The sequence below is a fragment of the Orycteropus afer genome, unplaced genomic scaffold, assembly GCF_000298275.1.
Source record: "Orycteropus afer afer isolate SDZICR_OR568_19922 unplaced genomic scaffold, OryAfe1.0 scaffold00329, whole genome shotgun sequence".
NCBI classification, from domain to species: Eukaryota; Metazoa; Chordata; class Mammalia; order Tubulidentata; family Orycteropodidae; genus Orycteropus; species Orycteropus afer.
In genome coordinates, this window is record NW_006921916.1 from 3,127,479 (window position 1) to 3,143,416 (window position 15,938).

Sequence of the window (15,938 nt, forward strand, 5' to 3'; positions counted from 1 at the left end):
GGAGAAAGGGCTGGAGGGAGGCAGCATGTCTGGCCTTGTAGGAATAGGCCTTGGGTTACTGCTGGTAATCCTGTCTTCCTCTTGTAGGGTTAGAGGAGGTCAGAACATGTGGCTTCCTTGCCGTTTTTGCAGTGGGCAATCTATTTCTGTGTAGAGACACTGTCTCAGAAAGGAGGGGTCGTTATGAGTCGAATTGACTTCACAGCAGTGAGTTTGGTTTTTTATCCCTGTGATTATAATCCCATTTGGGGATGAGCTGTCTTTGTTATGTTAGTAAAATGGATTTTGTGTAGGGTGTTTTTGAGTCAATCTCTTTTGAGATATAAAAAGATTAAATAACCAAGCAGTAATGGGGGAAAAGAGATGTCAAGCCACATGAAAATTGTCCAGGAGCAGAAAGAAGCTCAGAGAGTAAAGGACCTTTCTCCAGAGTCAGCAGAGACAGAAAGACTTCCCCTACAGCCAGCACCCTGAATTCAAATTCTAGCCTCCTCAACAGGGAGAAAATAAATTTCTGTTTGTTAAAGCCTTTCACCTGTATTTCTGTTCTAGCAGCACTAGCTAACTAAGGCAGAATTTGGTACTAGGAGCACAATGCTGCTCTAACAGATACCTAAAATGTACAAACGATTTTGGAATCAGGTAATGAGTAGAGGCTAGAAGAGTTTTAAGGTGGCTAATAGTAAAAGCTTAGATTGCCTTGAAAAGACTGTTGGTGGAATCATGGAAGTCAAAGGTAGTTCTGGTGAGGGCTCAGAAGGAAGTGAGAAGAGCTATTAACACCAGAGACGGTACAGATGGCAAGCAGCAGTGGCAGAACCAGGATAGCTGTGCGAGATGGCGTGGGAGAAGACCCACAGACAGAGAAAGCTAAGTGCCTTTAGGCAAGTGCTTCCTGATGTACTGGGGTGCCTCTGGGCATTTGACCACGGAGGCCAGCTTGTCGACCCACTATGCAAGAGTTGAGTGCCTTTGGGCTGAGGCTTACTTGCAGAGCTGGGTGCCTGCAGGTACTTATCTGTAGAGCTAAAGAACTTTGCAGCACCTGCCCAAGCGGGGCACTGGCCAGACTAGCCCAACAGGCCTGAGAAACAGGAAGATGAGAGGCCAAAGGAAGCAGAAGCTAAAAAGAGACAAGGAGCACAGGAAACAGAGCTGCCTTGTTCTCAAAGGGTAGGGCCACAACCTCTGGAGTCTCAAAGACTGGCACAACAGCCTGCTGGGTCTCAAAGGATGGGGCTGCAGCCTCCAAGGTTTCGAAGAGTCAGATCTTCACCAATTTGGGTTCTGGAGCATGAGGCTGACATTAAGGTATGCCAGGGAGATGGTGCCAGAGCTGCTGCCTAAAGCCAAGGGGCCAGAAAAACAAGGCCTACCAGGGCCGAGGAGAGAGAGTCACCACTCAACTGGACTAGGAGAATGGGGCTGCCCAAGCTGAGCAGAGTTGCTTTCCCAACAGGCCTGGAAAGTGGAGCTGAAACCCAAGACTGGAATGGTCTCTACCTAGAACGCAGAGAGAAACCCAGAGTCTATAGGGCAGAGCCACTGCCTAGGTCTCAGAGAAGAGAGGATTATTTTCAAGCCTTGATAGCTAATGTAAATTGTTCTACTGGGTTTTTTACTTGTTTGATGCCTATTAATACTTCTCTCCAATTTCTCCCAATGGTGATAGAATAGTCTACCTTGTGCCTGTTCCACTGTGGAAGCAGATAACTTGTAGTCTACATTTCACAGGTTCACATAAGAATAGTAATTTTACCCCGGGACGGAAAAAGTTGAACGTTTCACCCATATTTGACTTAGATGATTCAGAAGATAAGATATTAAACTTGGAGTTGATTTAAGACTTGGGATGATATGATAGGGTAATTAGGAATGATATTTCACAATACATACATAGTTTTGCAACTAGTACATGTAAATTGTACAAAAAGCAACACTCTCCAGGAATGAGAGATACTTACTATATGGGCTGCCACTCCCAATCCTGGGCTCATACCAAACATTACTAAGCAACAAAGGCACTCTCCCAGAGCCACACTTCAGGACCTTTTCAATACAGTACTTCAAGCAGTTTATAAATATAAAACCTATCTGCTATTTTTGCAAAAGATAACAGCATAGTCAAGTTATAAAATGTTCTCTCCCCACCCAAATCACAATTTTTTAAAAAAAGTTCTCTCCCTTCTCTCTGCAATGCTCATTTTATGTATGCCATTGCTGTTTCTATCTTTTTCAGATTCCTAAGAATATGATTACTGTGGTAGTGTGTCAACTTGGCTGGGCCAGATTTTGAGTGGCTGGACAGCTGGATGTAGTTATTCTCCATGAAGAATCAACTTCAGGAAGGAATCTACCGTGAGCAGCTGAGCAGCATCCTTAGAGATGTGGGCTGCTTCCAGTATGTAAGAGGATGCTTTGAGAAAGGTCTTGAGCTTCTTCATACATCTGGATCCTGCATTTGGCCAAGTCATCAGTGATCTGCCATGCTGTCTGCTGATCTCGGGACTGTTTAACAAGTGGCTGGCCATGTTGCTTGATAATCTTGGGACTGTGCCATTTTACTTGTCGACTTTGGGTTTATCAGCCTCAGCAGCTAGCAGCTGCCTGTGTAAAGAGAAGCCTCCAGTTTCAGTGACCTGGGAGCAAGAGACAAAGCTGAAGCCCAAAGTCAAGGGGCCTTCACTCAGCCCCTAGAACTGGCACTTTGAACTCAGACTTCTAACCTCCTAAACTGTTAAGTAAATAAACCCTTGTTTGTTTAAACTACTCATTTGTGGTTTATATTCTGTTAGAGCAGCACTAGAGAACCAATACAATTACTATATATTCTATTTCAGGGTTTGTATCAATGACCTCAGGGATAACTAAATAACCCCTAAACATCATGGTATTATTTCAGCAAATTACAGATTGAGGAATGCATAGCCATGAAAAATCACACATAAAACAATATGCCACTACTTTATGAGAGGCCAAAATCGAATAGGTCTAATTACGTTCCTCAAAACATTACTACATATAACAAAAGCCTGATTTATTATGGGAGGCTCTGGTAGCATAGTGCCTAAGGCACTTGACTGCTAACCAGAAGGCTGGTGGTTCAAACCCACCAGCCACTCCTCGGAAGGAAGGTTGGGCAATCCTACTTCCGTAGTGATACTGCCTCGGAAACCCAAGGAGGGGTCGCTATAAGTCGGAGCCGACTCAACGGCAAATAACAACAACAACAACAATGTAGAGGTCAGCTTTACTTCCTTATACTTCCATAAAGTAAAGCCAAGTGATAAAGTTCACTGAGAAGTAAAGACTTAAGGCCATGGTGGTTTAGAGAAACAGAATAAAACAAAAAAATTTATGTTAATTTTAGACTTGTTCTTAATATAGTGAAACCTTGGCTATTATTTTCTCAATACTAAAGGGCTCTATACTGCTGGATTTTTGTATTCTTATGGCCTTTTGTAGCATGTGTGCATACACACACATACACACATACTACAGAAGACCATGAGTATATGTATACACACACATACATACAGAGAGAATAAAAAAGCTGCAATCCATTGTAGGTAAAGTGCAAGAGCTTTAAGATAGATTCCTTGAAGTTCAAGGGCTTTTTATTCCCTAGTAAACCATTTTGGGTGAGGCTGTTAAAAGAGTTTCAATCTATCAGTTAACCCAATTATATAGATAGCACACAACATTTCATATTAAACAGTGAGTATTCCATGATTCTCCTATCCACTATTTGTGCCCAAAATTGTAATCCCACAATTATTACTTATTCATTTCTTTTTTCTGCTTTTTCTAAGAGCTGTTGCTATTCTTAAGTACTTTTACATTTTAACCATATAAACCAGTCCTCCCACCATCCATAAATAGAGAGTCTGGCCAACAGACCTAGCTTAATGAAACAGATAAAGAAAATGCCCTATAACAGAACACTTGTTAGGTTAAAAAAAAAAAAAAAAAAAAAAGTGCACATACACACACACAAACAGGAGAAGTAATAATATGACTAAAATTCTACATGCATGAAAAACACAAAGGTACAGATATGGATGGTGTTCTTATGGAAGCTATAATCCAGTAGGAAAAACAAGATATAAATACAACACTATACAAATAAAAATTTAAGCACAAGCAGTCATGAAGAATGTCAGAATACAGAAGAGGAGAATAAGACTAACTTCAGCTATGGAGTTTAAGAAAAGATCTAAAGGAGGAAGAATTATATATAGGGCATTTTGCCCCATGAACACACACACATACATGCATACACATCCACAATACATCCACAAGTGGGTTTTATTTCTTATAACAATTAGCAGAAGACAAAAAGAAGAAAATGAAAAACACCTATAGAGCCACAATCAAGAAATAACACCAAATATCATTAACATTTTGGAGAATATGGTTCTACCTTTATGGGATTATATGGTAGCTACAGTTTTAGAATATACCTTTCATCATTTAAACTGCTGAAATTCTAATTCGCAGAATATTTTTCTGTTTTTGGACACTTCAATTGTTTTAAATTTTTCATGTTCACTCTTGTAAACTAATCTTTGCAGACATACATTATCTTCCCCTTAGAATAAACTCCTCAAAATGGAAACGATTGGTCATAGTGATATAAAAAAATTAGGTTTTTCGATATATAGTGCTAAATTTGGCTCAAAGAATATTTAAAAACCAGAGATGCAGATAAGTGGAAATATAGAGCATTTGTGGAATCATGAGCAGCAATATGGATTAGTCTGACTACAGGATCTGTAAACAGTATGTCAGAACCACATGGTGAAGAGACTTGAGTATCGTGTTCTGTATTTTATCACATAGCCAATATGAAACCACCGAAAACCAAACGATATATACAATCATTTTAGGGAAATTACCCCAAAGGAATACTATGACACTCACATAAACTAAAAACCATAACGAAGAGTTCAAAAGGCTCCATGAGTCATTATCTCTGTTGTTACTACTCAATCATTACCTAATTAGGACCCTGGACTGGATACTAGACAAATAAAAGACATCACTGGGTCAAATCAGAGAAATGTGAAAGGGGTTGGTGGATTAGATGGTAGCACTGAATCAGTGTTAACTTCTTGATTGATGGTATACTGTGGTTACGTGTGAGTGTCCCTGTACTTAACGTAACACACACTGAAGTATAAAGGAAGAATGAGGCAATATGTCTACAGTTTATTCTAAAATGGTTCAGAACTGTTAACAATTAGGTAACCTGTATGAAGGTAATTTGTTGTGTGCTATCCAGTTGATTCCAACTCAGAACGATCCTATAGGACAGAGTAGAATTGCCCCATAGGGTATCCCAGAATGTAGCCTTTATGGAAAAGGAGCCATGGTGGTGCAATGGTTAAGACTTGGCTGCTAATGAAAAGTCTACAGTTCAAATCTACCAGTGGCTCCAAAGGAGAAAAGACACAGCAATCTGTTCCCATAAATGATAACAGCCTAGGAAACCCTAAGAGGCAATTTTACTGTCCTATTGGGTTGCTGTAAGTTGGAATCCACTCGACAGTACACAACAAAAATCTTCACAGAAGCAGATTGCCAGGTCTTTTCTCCCACTGAGAGGCAGGTGGGATCCAACTACCAACCTTTTGATTAGCAGCTGAATACTTAACTGTTGGGCCACCAGGGCTCTTTGAAGGATATTTAGGAAATCTAAATAAACATTCTGTAGTTTTGGAATTTCAAGAAGAAAAAGTTAAAAATATAACCCACTGAATAAAATTATGAATCTTAGTCCATGCTAAATAAATAGAAAGAGCAAACTAATAAGCATGAACGGAACATCAGCGTTGGAAAATCACATCACAGTAATAATTGATTTAAGCAAGAATCATCAATAGATGCTTAGGTGAAAGTTTCATGAGGAACAGGGCATGTATATAATCTCAAAGTTCCTCCCCACATATTATTTGTTTTTTATTTTATTGTGGTAAAATACATATAACATACAACTTGCCACTTAAACCAGTTTTCAGTGAAAATTCAGTGGCATTAATTACATTCACAATGTTATACAACTACTAGCACTATTTCTAAACCTTTTCATCATTTCCCAACAGAAAAAAACTCTACCCCTTAAGCAGTAACTCCCCATTTCCCAATCACCTCCAGCCCCTGGTAATCACTAACAAAAACTTTTTGCCTCTATGTATTTTCCTGTCCCACATATTTCATGGGGAGTGCTGGTGGCGTAGTGCCTAAGGCATCTGATTGCTGACCAGAAGCCTGGTGGTTCAAACCCACTAGCCACTCCTCAGAAGGAAGGCTGGGCAATCTACTTCCATAGTGACACTGCCTCAGAAACCCAAGGAAGGGTTGCTATGAATCAGATCCGACTCGATGGCAGTGAGTTTGGTTTATTTTTGGTAACATATTTCATGAGTGGAATCATACAATATTTGTCCTTTTTCATCTCATTTATTTCACTTAGCCTATTTCCAAGGTTCATCCACATGCATCATAACCCCATTCCTTTTTATGGATGAAAAATATTGTTTTATGTTTATTTATATTTTATTTATCCATTCATCTGTTGAGTGCATTCATCTTGTGAATAAGGTTGCAATGAACATCGGTGTAACAATTCTCTGTTTGAGACCTGCTTTCAATTCTTTTGGTTATATACTTAGGAGTGGAAGTGCTGGGTCATATAGTAAATTGTTTGCTTTTTTAAAAAATTGTTGTAAAATACATATAACAAAATTGTTATTTCTAATCGTCTTTAAGTGTACAATTCAGTGACATAAGTTACAATCACAATGTTGTACAACATCACAATTTCTCAAACATTTTCAGCACCCCAAAACAAAGTTTATAAAATGCTATCAATATAAATATTGGTTATCTCTGGTTTGTGGGATTTCAATTGATTTTCAATTTCAAATATGTCTCCATTTTTAAATTAAAAAAAAAAAAAAAAAAAGGTAACAGTTCCATAATCTTAACAAAAGCCATTTTTAGTTTGGAAAGAAAACTACGATTTCAAATAATACCAAAACCAAATCCCATCTTCCTTCTGCAAAGCAGCTGGTGGGTTTGAACCACCAACCTTCTAGTTAGTAGTCAAATGCCTCAGGCACTATGCCACCAGAGCTCTTTTCAAGCAATACAAACCAAAAAACTAAACTTACTGCCATCAAGTCAATTCCGACTCATAGAGACTCCATTGGGTTTCCAAGGCTGTATATCTTTATGGAAGTAGATTACCCTGTCTTCCTTCCGCAGAGTGGCTGGTGGGTTTGAACTGCTGATCTTCTGGTTAGCAGCCAAATGCCTTATCCACTTTGCCAAGAGAGCTCCTTTCAAACAATATAGTATAATCTAAAACATACTTCTTCGAGTATTAATTTCACAGTTTATTAATTCGTATTATAAATAACAACACTTTGGTGGTCAGATGTGTTTCTTTTCTGTAGACCTTCTCAGAGCTTGGAAAATGTTAATGTAAATCTTTAAGAGGGGGTGATGCCATGTACAAAGAGCTCTGATGACACAGTGAATAAGGCATTTAGCTGTTAACCAGAAGGTCAGCAGTTCAAATCCACCAGCTGCTCGGTGGAAGGAAGACTGGGCCATTTATTTCTGTGAAGATTTAGAACCTCGGAAACCCAATGAGGGTTGCTATGAGTCAGAATTGACTTCATGGCAGTGAATTTGTTTTTTGTTTTGTTGATTCCACGTATTTCATAAACTCTAAGATACACCCAAAGATACAGTCTAAGAGGCATCATTGATTAACAATTTTTTATGGGGAGGGGAGAGCCTTCAGAATAAACCCACATTGTAAGATGACTATCAGTTTTATTCGCCTGAAAATGTGGGGGAAATGGAATTGAGAAAATATGGAATCATGCAGGTCTCCCAATTTTATTTGGCTACTACTTTTCTCATGCAGACTTCACAACCTGCATTACCAGACAGCACTCCTTGGCTGGCTCTACATGTAAGAACTTTAACTAAAAAAGCTGAAGCTGCCAATTTTCATAGCAACAAACTTAACGGCTTAATCCCTATAATTCTCCAAATTAACCTGATAAGTATACATTAACAAGTTTTCCATAAGTATTTTACACATTTAATTTTCCTTTGATAGACTGGTTAGTTCTGAATTTTATTTTATATTCATGAAACCAATCTAGAGCCAGCTTTTGTTTACTGGCATGTCACAAAGTATTTTCAGAATTGAAGATTTACAATTTTTGATATAAACTTAATTCTTAGTGAAGATACCACAGATGCTCTTGGTATTTTTAATCTGATCTGTTCATTTTCTTTTTAATTTTCACTTTGGCCTGAACTCTTCAGTCCATGGAACCTGGCTAAATGGAAGCCCACAAGGAACCTTCCTTCATTTGGTTTTCCCTTAATTCTTCCTTACTTCATTCTTCAGCCCTGGAAGCGGTCCTTATTGGGAAAGTTAGAGAGTAGCAAGCTTCTTCTCGGCTTTCAACATCAAAAAGGGTTTGGTTATAAAACAGAGGTTCTTCTATTTAAGTCCCTTTCAGCATTACGACTGTCATTTTCACAAGACTACCTGATCGCCAAAAGGAGTCCTGCAACCGTTTTGGTAACTCCATACAAGAAGATACGGTTGAATGACTTATAAAAATTACTCTAAATAATCTGTCATTTCAAAGACCAGTTAGCAATCATCAAAAATTTTCAGTTTTTTTCCCTTTCTGCAATTTTGTAACAACATTCACATTTTATGTTTCAAATAACCATAAAAAAAAAAAAAAATCAGTATGGAAAAACCTACGAAAGACACCTCACACACCTAAAACTCTCAGATCAATTCATGGCAACCACATGTGTATCAGAGCATAGCTGTGCTTCCCAAGTTCTCAATGGGTCATTTTTCAGAAATAGGTTGCCATGCCTTTATTCTGAGGCACCTCTGGGTGAACTTGAACCTTCAATTATTTCGGTTAGCAACCAAGTTCATTAACTATTTGTACCACCCAAGGACTCATACATAAAACTGCAAACAAATAAAAAATCTCACTGCCATCTAGTGTATTCCAACTCAGAGACCCCCATTGGGTTTCCAAGGATGTGAATCTTTACAGAAACAGTCTACCTCATCTTTCTTCCATGAAGTGGCTGGTAGGTTTGAACCACCAACTTTTTGCTTAATAGCCATATGCCTTAACAATTATCACCAGAGCTCCTTATACATAAAACTAGTTCAACATAATTTGTTTGATAAGACTTTGATTTGCCTCCCTTGCCATCTCATTTAGAACACCTTATGCCTCTTGTTGGCTACCGTTTCTCTAATCAAAATCAATTAGCTCTCCTCTTCACCCTGAACTGACATTTTCACTCCTCTAGCAAACTCTCCATTTCATGCTTCCTCTACAAATGTTCATTGGGTATCCCACACTCATAAGTAATTCAACAAAGAGTGTACAATTTTAATGTTACAAAAAAAAAAAATGTTGACAGTGAAGGCAAACATAGGTATACGGGTGGATAGATGGGTAGACAGGCTGAACTATTAGATATGTCTATGAAGTGTGGAGTGTACCCAAGACCATGTATAGGGTTGGCAGACAATGGTTCTACAAGTGTATTTGTATGTTCTGTAAGAATTCCCAGGTGTATGGTAGAGCTGATGAAGCACAAGGTTGTAGTCACTTCTTGGTCACAGCCAGCTACCCAGAGGGAGCAAGTAGTTGAACCTGTGAGTTCAGGAACATAGTCAGGACCATAGACCACATCAAGCTCAACTGGCATAATATACTACACAAAACACTGTTCCACTCCTACTTCGGTGAGTAGCAACTGGGATCTCAAAAGCTTGCAAGCAGCCATCTAGATGCAACAATAGGTTTCTCTTTGTCCAGGCAAAGAAGAATGAAGAAAACCAAAGAGTCATGGAAATATTAGTCCTAGTGACTAATATACGATGTGATCCGCAGCCTATATGACTATGAGACCAGAAGAACTAGATGGTGCCTGGCTGTTACCGTCAATCACTCAGAAGGGGATCTATGGTGAAGATACAGGATAGAGAGGGAGAATAATGTGGAACAAAACTCAAAATCATTTGGGAAAAAATAAAAAAGGGGAGCACATGAGGTTCGCTGGTCTGATAAGAGCCTGTGGAACCACTGAGACTATGGCCCCTAGCTGTCCTTCAGGTCTGGAATTGAACCCACACCTGTGGCTTCCAGCCAAACAAAAGACAGGCATATGAGTTGAACATTTACCTGAGGTAGAAACACTCCTTGGAGAGAACAATCATGGGAGAAAGAGGGCTGTTTATGCACAGGGAGACAGCTCAGGGGGCAGGAGTGCATGGAGGGATGGACACAGGAAAGAGGTAACTATTGGGAGGAAGTGGGAGGGAAGCTGTTGCATTGGGGCAAATTGTAGTCAATGTCATGAGACAAAGTGTATGTGAACTGCTGTATGGAAAGTGAATTTTCTATGTAAACTTTCACCCAAATCACACACATATACACACACAAAAAGTGTTGAAAATTTCTGTAATATTCAAGATGATGAAGGAAAAATACTATGAGTTTTCAATAAAAAAAAAGATTGTATCTTATTAATGGACTGTAGAAAATAATACCATTCATGTTGTTAGGTACCATTGAGTTGGTTCCTACTCATGTGACCCTGTGTACAACAAAATACTGCCTGGTCCTGTACCATCCTCATAATGGTTGCTATGTATGAATCCACTGCTGCAGTCACTGTGTCAATCCATCTTGTTGAGGGTTTTCCTCTTTTTTGTTGACCCTCTACTTTACCAAGAATGATGTCTTTCTCCAGGGACTGGTCCCTCCAGATAACACGTCCAAGTACATGAGATAAAGTCTCACCATCCTCCCTGATAAGGAGCATTCTGGCTGTACTTCTTCCAAAGCAGATTTGTTCATTCTTCTAGCAGTTCCACATTCTTTGTCAGGAACATAATTCAAAGGCATCAATACTTGACTCTTAACTTATTCATTTTCTAGCTTCACGCATGTATGAGTTGACTGAAAATATCATGACATGGGTCAGGTACACCTTCGTCCTCAAAGTGACATCTTTGCTTTTTAACACTTTAAAGAAGTCTTTTGCAGCAGACTTTCCCAATGCAATATGTCATTTGATTTCCTGACTGCTGCTCCATGGGCACTGATCCAAGTAAAATGAAATCCTTGACAACTTCATATTTTACCATTTATCATGATGCTGCTTTTTGGTCCAGTTGTAAGGATCTTCATTTTCTTTATGTTGAGGTGTAATCCATACTGAAGGCTGTAATCTTGAATCTTCATCAGAATGTGCTTCAAGCCATCTTCACTTTTAGAAAGTAATGTTGTATCGTGGGCATATCACAGGTTGTTAGTCTTCCTCCAATCTTGATCTGCATGCTTCGTTTTATAGTCCAGCTTCTTGGATTATTGGCTTAGCATAGAGATTGACTAAGTATGATGAAAGGATACAACTGACACACACCTTTTCTGATTTTAAACTATCCAATACCCTTTTGTTTCTGTTCAAATAACTACCTCTTGACTTATATATAGTTCCTCATGACAACTAAGTGTTCTGGAATTCCCATCCTTCACAATGTTGTCTAGAATTTGTTATGATCCATATAGTCAAATGCCTTTGCACAGTTAACACAGAAATAATAGCAAGCTTTTTCAAAAAAAAATAAATAAATAAAATCCTAGAGTTCTTGACTATTAATCCAATGACCAAACTAAGTAAGGTTGCACACTCCCACTTAATTATCGTTATTAACAATACCTACCCTGTATCTCCCAATCCATGAAGGAAAATAACCTAGAACAGAGAGGAAAAATTAAGAATAAATAAGCAGTTCCTACATAAACCATATTCCACATTGTAGCTTTGGAATGAAGGCTCTCATAACCTACTTCAGAATTATAGACTATCTCAGCAAGTTGATTAACCTCTTTAAACATTTCCCTGAAAAACAAACCTGTTGCAGTGGAGTGGATTCCGAGTCATGGTAACCCTACAGGACAGGCTAGAACTATGCCACAGGGTCTCCAAGATTGTACTCTTTATAGAAGCACTGTTACATCTTTTTGTCTGCCACCCACCACACATTTCTCACTGGTGCAGGCTGGTGGGTTTGAACTCCCCTCCTTTTGGTTAGCAGCTAACGCCTTCACCACTGCACCATCTGAGTTCCTTACCAAGGCTACTGGGGAAAAAAAAAAAAAAAACCCACTGTCATCCAGTCAGATTCTGACTGACAGAGACCCTACAAGGCAGAGTAGAACTGCCCCATAAGGTTTCCAAGGCTGTAAATTTTTATGGAAGCAGACTGCCTCATCTTTCTCCCCAGAAGCAGCCGGTGGGTTAGAGAACCGCTGACCCTTTGGTTAGCAGCTTAATGCCTTAAACAATACACCACCAGACTCCTTTACCAGAGCCGGCGCCATCTCCTCCCCCCCCCCCCCCCAGTCACTTCCTCCTTGGGTTTCTGAGGCGGTATTATTACTAACGAAGTAGATTGCCCAACCTTCCTTCTGAGGAGCCCAGAATTAGTTAATTTGGGATATTTACTAATTAAAAAGGTCCCAGTACAAGTGCAAAGTATTAAATTCTAAAGGAAAAAACCTCTCAAGTTAAACCAAGTACTAAGTCACGACAGAATTTTTCCATCACAAAAATGAGCCTCCGAGGGTAACTTAAGTTTGAGATTCTCACACCAAAGTTCCTCTCAACACAGTATCTCTGGTCTCATAATACATTAAATCTTAAAACTTCTTTACGATAAGACAGTAAGAAAAAGTAATGCGCTCTTCTACGGACTTAGACGTCCTTCGTTCACACACAAGGTAGAAACATGCTCTCGAGCACACTGAGTGTGGACGTACCCCGCCCCCCGCACTGCACCCGTCGTCCCGAAGGCGCTCTCGCTCCGCAGTGCAGGGGACGCAGGCTCCGGGCGGGGACTGATCTCCCAGCCCAGCGGCGATCCGGGAGGCGATCCAGGCCCTCCTTCACCTTTACAGATCTGGGCCCGCTACGACCACCACCCATCCGGCAGCATTTCACCCTCGGGCCGCCACCCGCCTGGTGGCGATCCTGCGCAAGAGATAGTTGCAGGAGCCCGAGTGGGCCCGAACCTCCGCCGCCACTCACCGCAGCAGTGGCTTTCCGGGCAGCAGGCACGATGGCAGGGAGTGGGGCAGACATGTTATTGCCGCACATACACTGGCTCGGACACAGCACTTCGGAAGCGGAAGGGAAAGCGGCGCCAGGCCGCGGCCAAGGGCGTGCGAGCGCCAAGTCCGGGCCAGCCCCGCCGGGCGCGCGCTTAGGCGCGTGCGCGCCAATCCGGCGCTGCACAGACCCGCCGCTGGCCCGCGCGCCCCACCCCGCCTCCTCTGTGTTCTCCTTGTGCGCGTCACAATGTTCCAGCTTCGCCGTTGGCCCAGATTGGCTGCGGAGGGCGCGCGGCCGCAGCTGACCTTTCTTTCGCCCGCGTAGCTCAGGCCCGGCTTAAGCTTGGTCGGAAGGCCAAGAGAGGTACTCCCTGCTTGCGCGTGGCATGTCTTGGATCCTGTCTTTGTCTCTGCTCTTATGATATAGAGAAAAGAACTTGTCCTAGATCCCTTTACATCCAACTCCTAATACTCTTATTTCCTACGACCAAGGTCTAAACCAAAACCAATCACATTGCCGCGGAGTCGGTCCAGATTCATAGCGACCCCTCCTTGGGTTTCCCAGGCGGTGTCTCTACGGAAATAGATTGCCCAACTTTCCTTTCCGGGAGTGGCTGGTGGGTTTGAACCGCCACTCTAATAGTTAGCAAGCAAATGCCTTTTATAGTTAGCAAGCGAATGCCTTAGGCACTACACCACCAGAGGTCTACTCAATTTTAAAGGCCAGGAAGGACTAAGATCAGTAGAGCACTTGCTACGTTTTCATTTGGGCGACTTCCAGGGCAACGTGGTTGTATATACGTTTGGGTGCACTTTTCTCCTTTAACCTAAAGTTGGGAAGTAAAACATTCACTTATCACTGAGACTCCACAGCTTCTCTAAACTGATGGACATTAAGTAACGATTGAGGAACATTGATTTATTAAGGCATCGATTTTAGCACCAAACCAAAAAACAAACTCGCCGCCATCCAGTCGGATCCGACTCATAGTGACCTCTCCTTGGGGTTCCAAGGCAGTATCACTACTGAAGTAAATCGTCCAATCTTCCGTCACGGGAGTGGCTGGTGGGTTTGAACCGCCAGCCTTCTGGTTAGCAGTCAAATGCCTTAGGAACTACCTACCAGAACTCCTAGATTTTAGCACAGGACTGAAGAAGAAGAAGAAGAAGAAAACCTACTCATTGCCATCCAGTCCATGCTGACTCACAGCGACCCCTTCGTGGGTTTCCATGGTGGAAGTAGATTGGCAAGTCTTCCTTCTGAGGAGTGGCTGGTGGGTTTGAATCATTGACCTTCCCATTAGCAGTCAAGTGCCTTATCCACTACACCCCCTTTCTGCTAGCTGTGGAGTAGTATCTAACAAGGTTTTAACTTGAATTTCTCTAAAGGCTAATGATATTGAGGATGTTTTGACATACATGTTTACCACCTGTATATTTTCTTCCGTAGGAGCTCTGGTGGCTTAGTGCCTAAGGCATTTGACTGCTAACCAGAAGGCTGGCAGTTCAAACCCACCAGGCACTCCTCAGAAGGAAGGTTGGGCAATCTACTTCCATACTGATACCACCTCCTAAATCCAAGGAGGGGTCGCTATGAGTTGGATCTGACTCAAAGGCAGTGTGACCACCTCCTAAACCCAAGGAGGGGTCGCTATGAGTTGGATCTGACTCAAAGGCAGTGTGACCACCTCCTAAACCCAAGGAGGGGTCGCTATGAGTTGGATCTGACTCAAAGGCAGTGTGTTTGGTTTGGTTTGTGTAATCTTCTTCGGTAAAGAATCTGATCAAATAGTTTCTGTGTTTTAATTGTTTTTCTTATTACCATTCCCATGTTGTTGTTAGGTGCCATGGAGTCATTTCCAACTCAGAGCCACTGCTGTATACAACAGAATGAAACACTGCCTCATCCTGCATCAGCTCCACTATCCCTGCTATACTTGAGCCCATCGTTGCATCCACCGTGTCAATCCATCTCATTGAGGGCCTTCCCCTTTTCCATTGATTCTCCACTCTAGAAAGTATGATATCCTTCTCCAGGGAATGGTCCCACATGACAAAATGACCAAAGTAGGTAAGATGAAGTCTGGCCATTCTTGCTTTCAATGAGCATTCCAGGTGCAGTTCTTCTAGGACAGGTTTGTTCTTTTAGCAGTCCATGGTACTCTCAATATTCTTCTCTAACACCACAACTCAAAAGCATCAACTCTTCTTTGGTCTTCCTTATTCCTTCTCCAGCTCCCACATGCATATGAGGTGATTGAAAAGACCATGGCTTGGGTCAGGTGCACCTTAGTCTTCAAGGAGGCATCTTTGCTCTTCAGCACTTGCAAGAGGTCTTTGGCAGCAGATTTGCCCAATGCAATACATCATCTGATGTCTTGACTGCTGCTTCCATTGCTATTGATTGCAGAACCAAGTAATATGAAGTCTTTGACAACTTCAGTTTTTTCTCCATTTATCATGATGCTGCTTATTGTTTCAGTTGTAAGGATTTTTGTTTTCTGTATGTTGAGGTGTAATCCATACTGCCAACTGTAGTCTTTAATCTTCTTCAGTAAGTGCTTCAAGTCATCCTCACTTTCAGCAAGCAGTGTTGTGTTATCTGCACATGGAAGGTTGTTAATGAGTCTTCCTGCAATCATGATGCCATGTTCTTCTTCATATAGTCCAGCTTCTTGGCATATTTGCTCAGCATACAGATTGAATAAGTATGGTGAAAGGATACAACCTTGACATACTCCC

General features: G+C 41.2%; 1 protein-coding gene across 1 annotated transcript in view; it reads right to left on the reverse strand.

Moving 5' to 3' along the window:
• The window catches only part of LYPLA1 (lysophospholipase 1), a 30,195-nt gene extending 16,953 nt beyond the window's left edge, over positions 1–13,242 (reverse strand). Inside the window, exons 1-2 of the mRNA XM_007952212.2 lie at positions 13,174–13,242; positions 11,807–11,838 (exon numbers count right to left, since the gene is read on the reverse strand). Of these exons, the coding sequence (XP_007950403.1) occupies positions 11,807–11,838; positions 13,174–13,242 (101 nt within the window). The remainder of the gene's footprint in view (positions 1–11,806; positions 11,839–13,173) is intronic.
• Between the last annotated feature and the right edge of the window lie 2,696 nt (positions 13,243–15,938).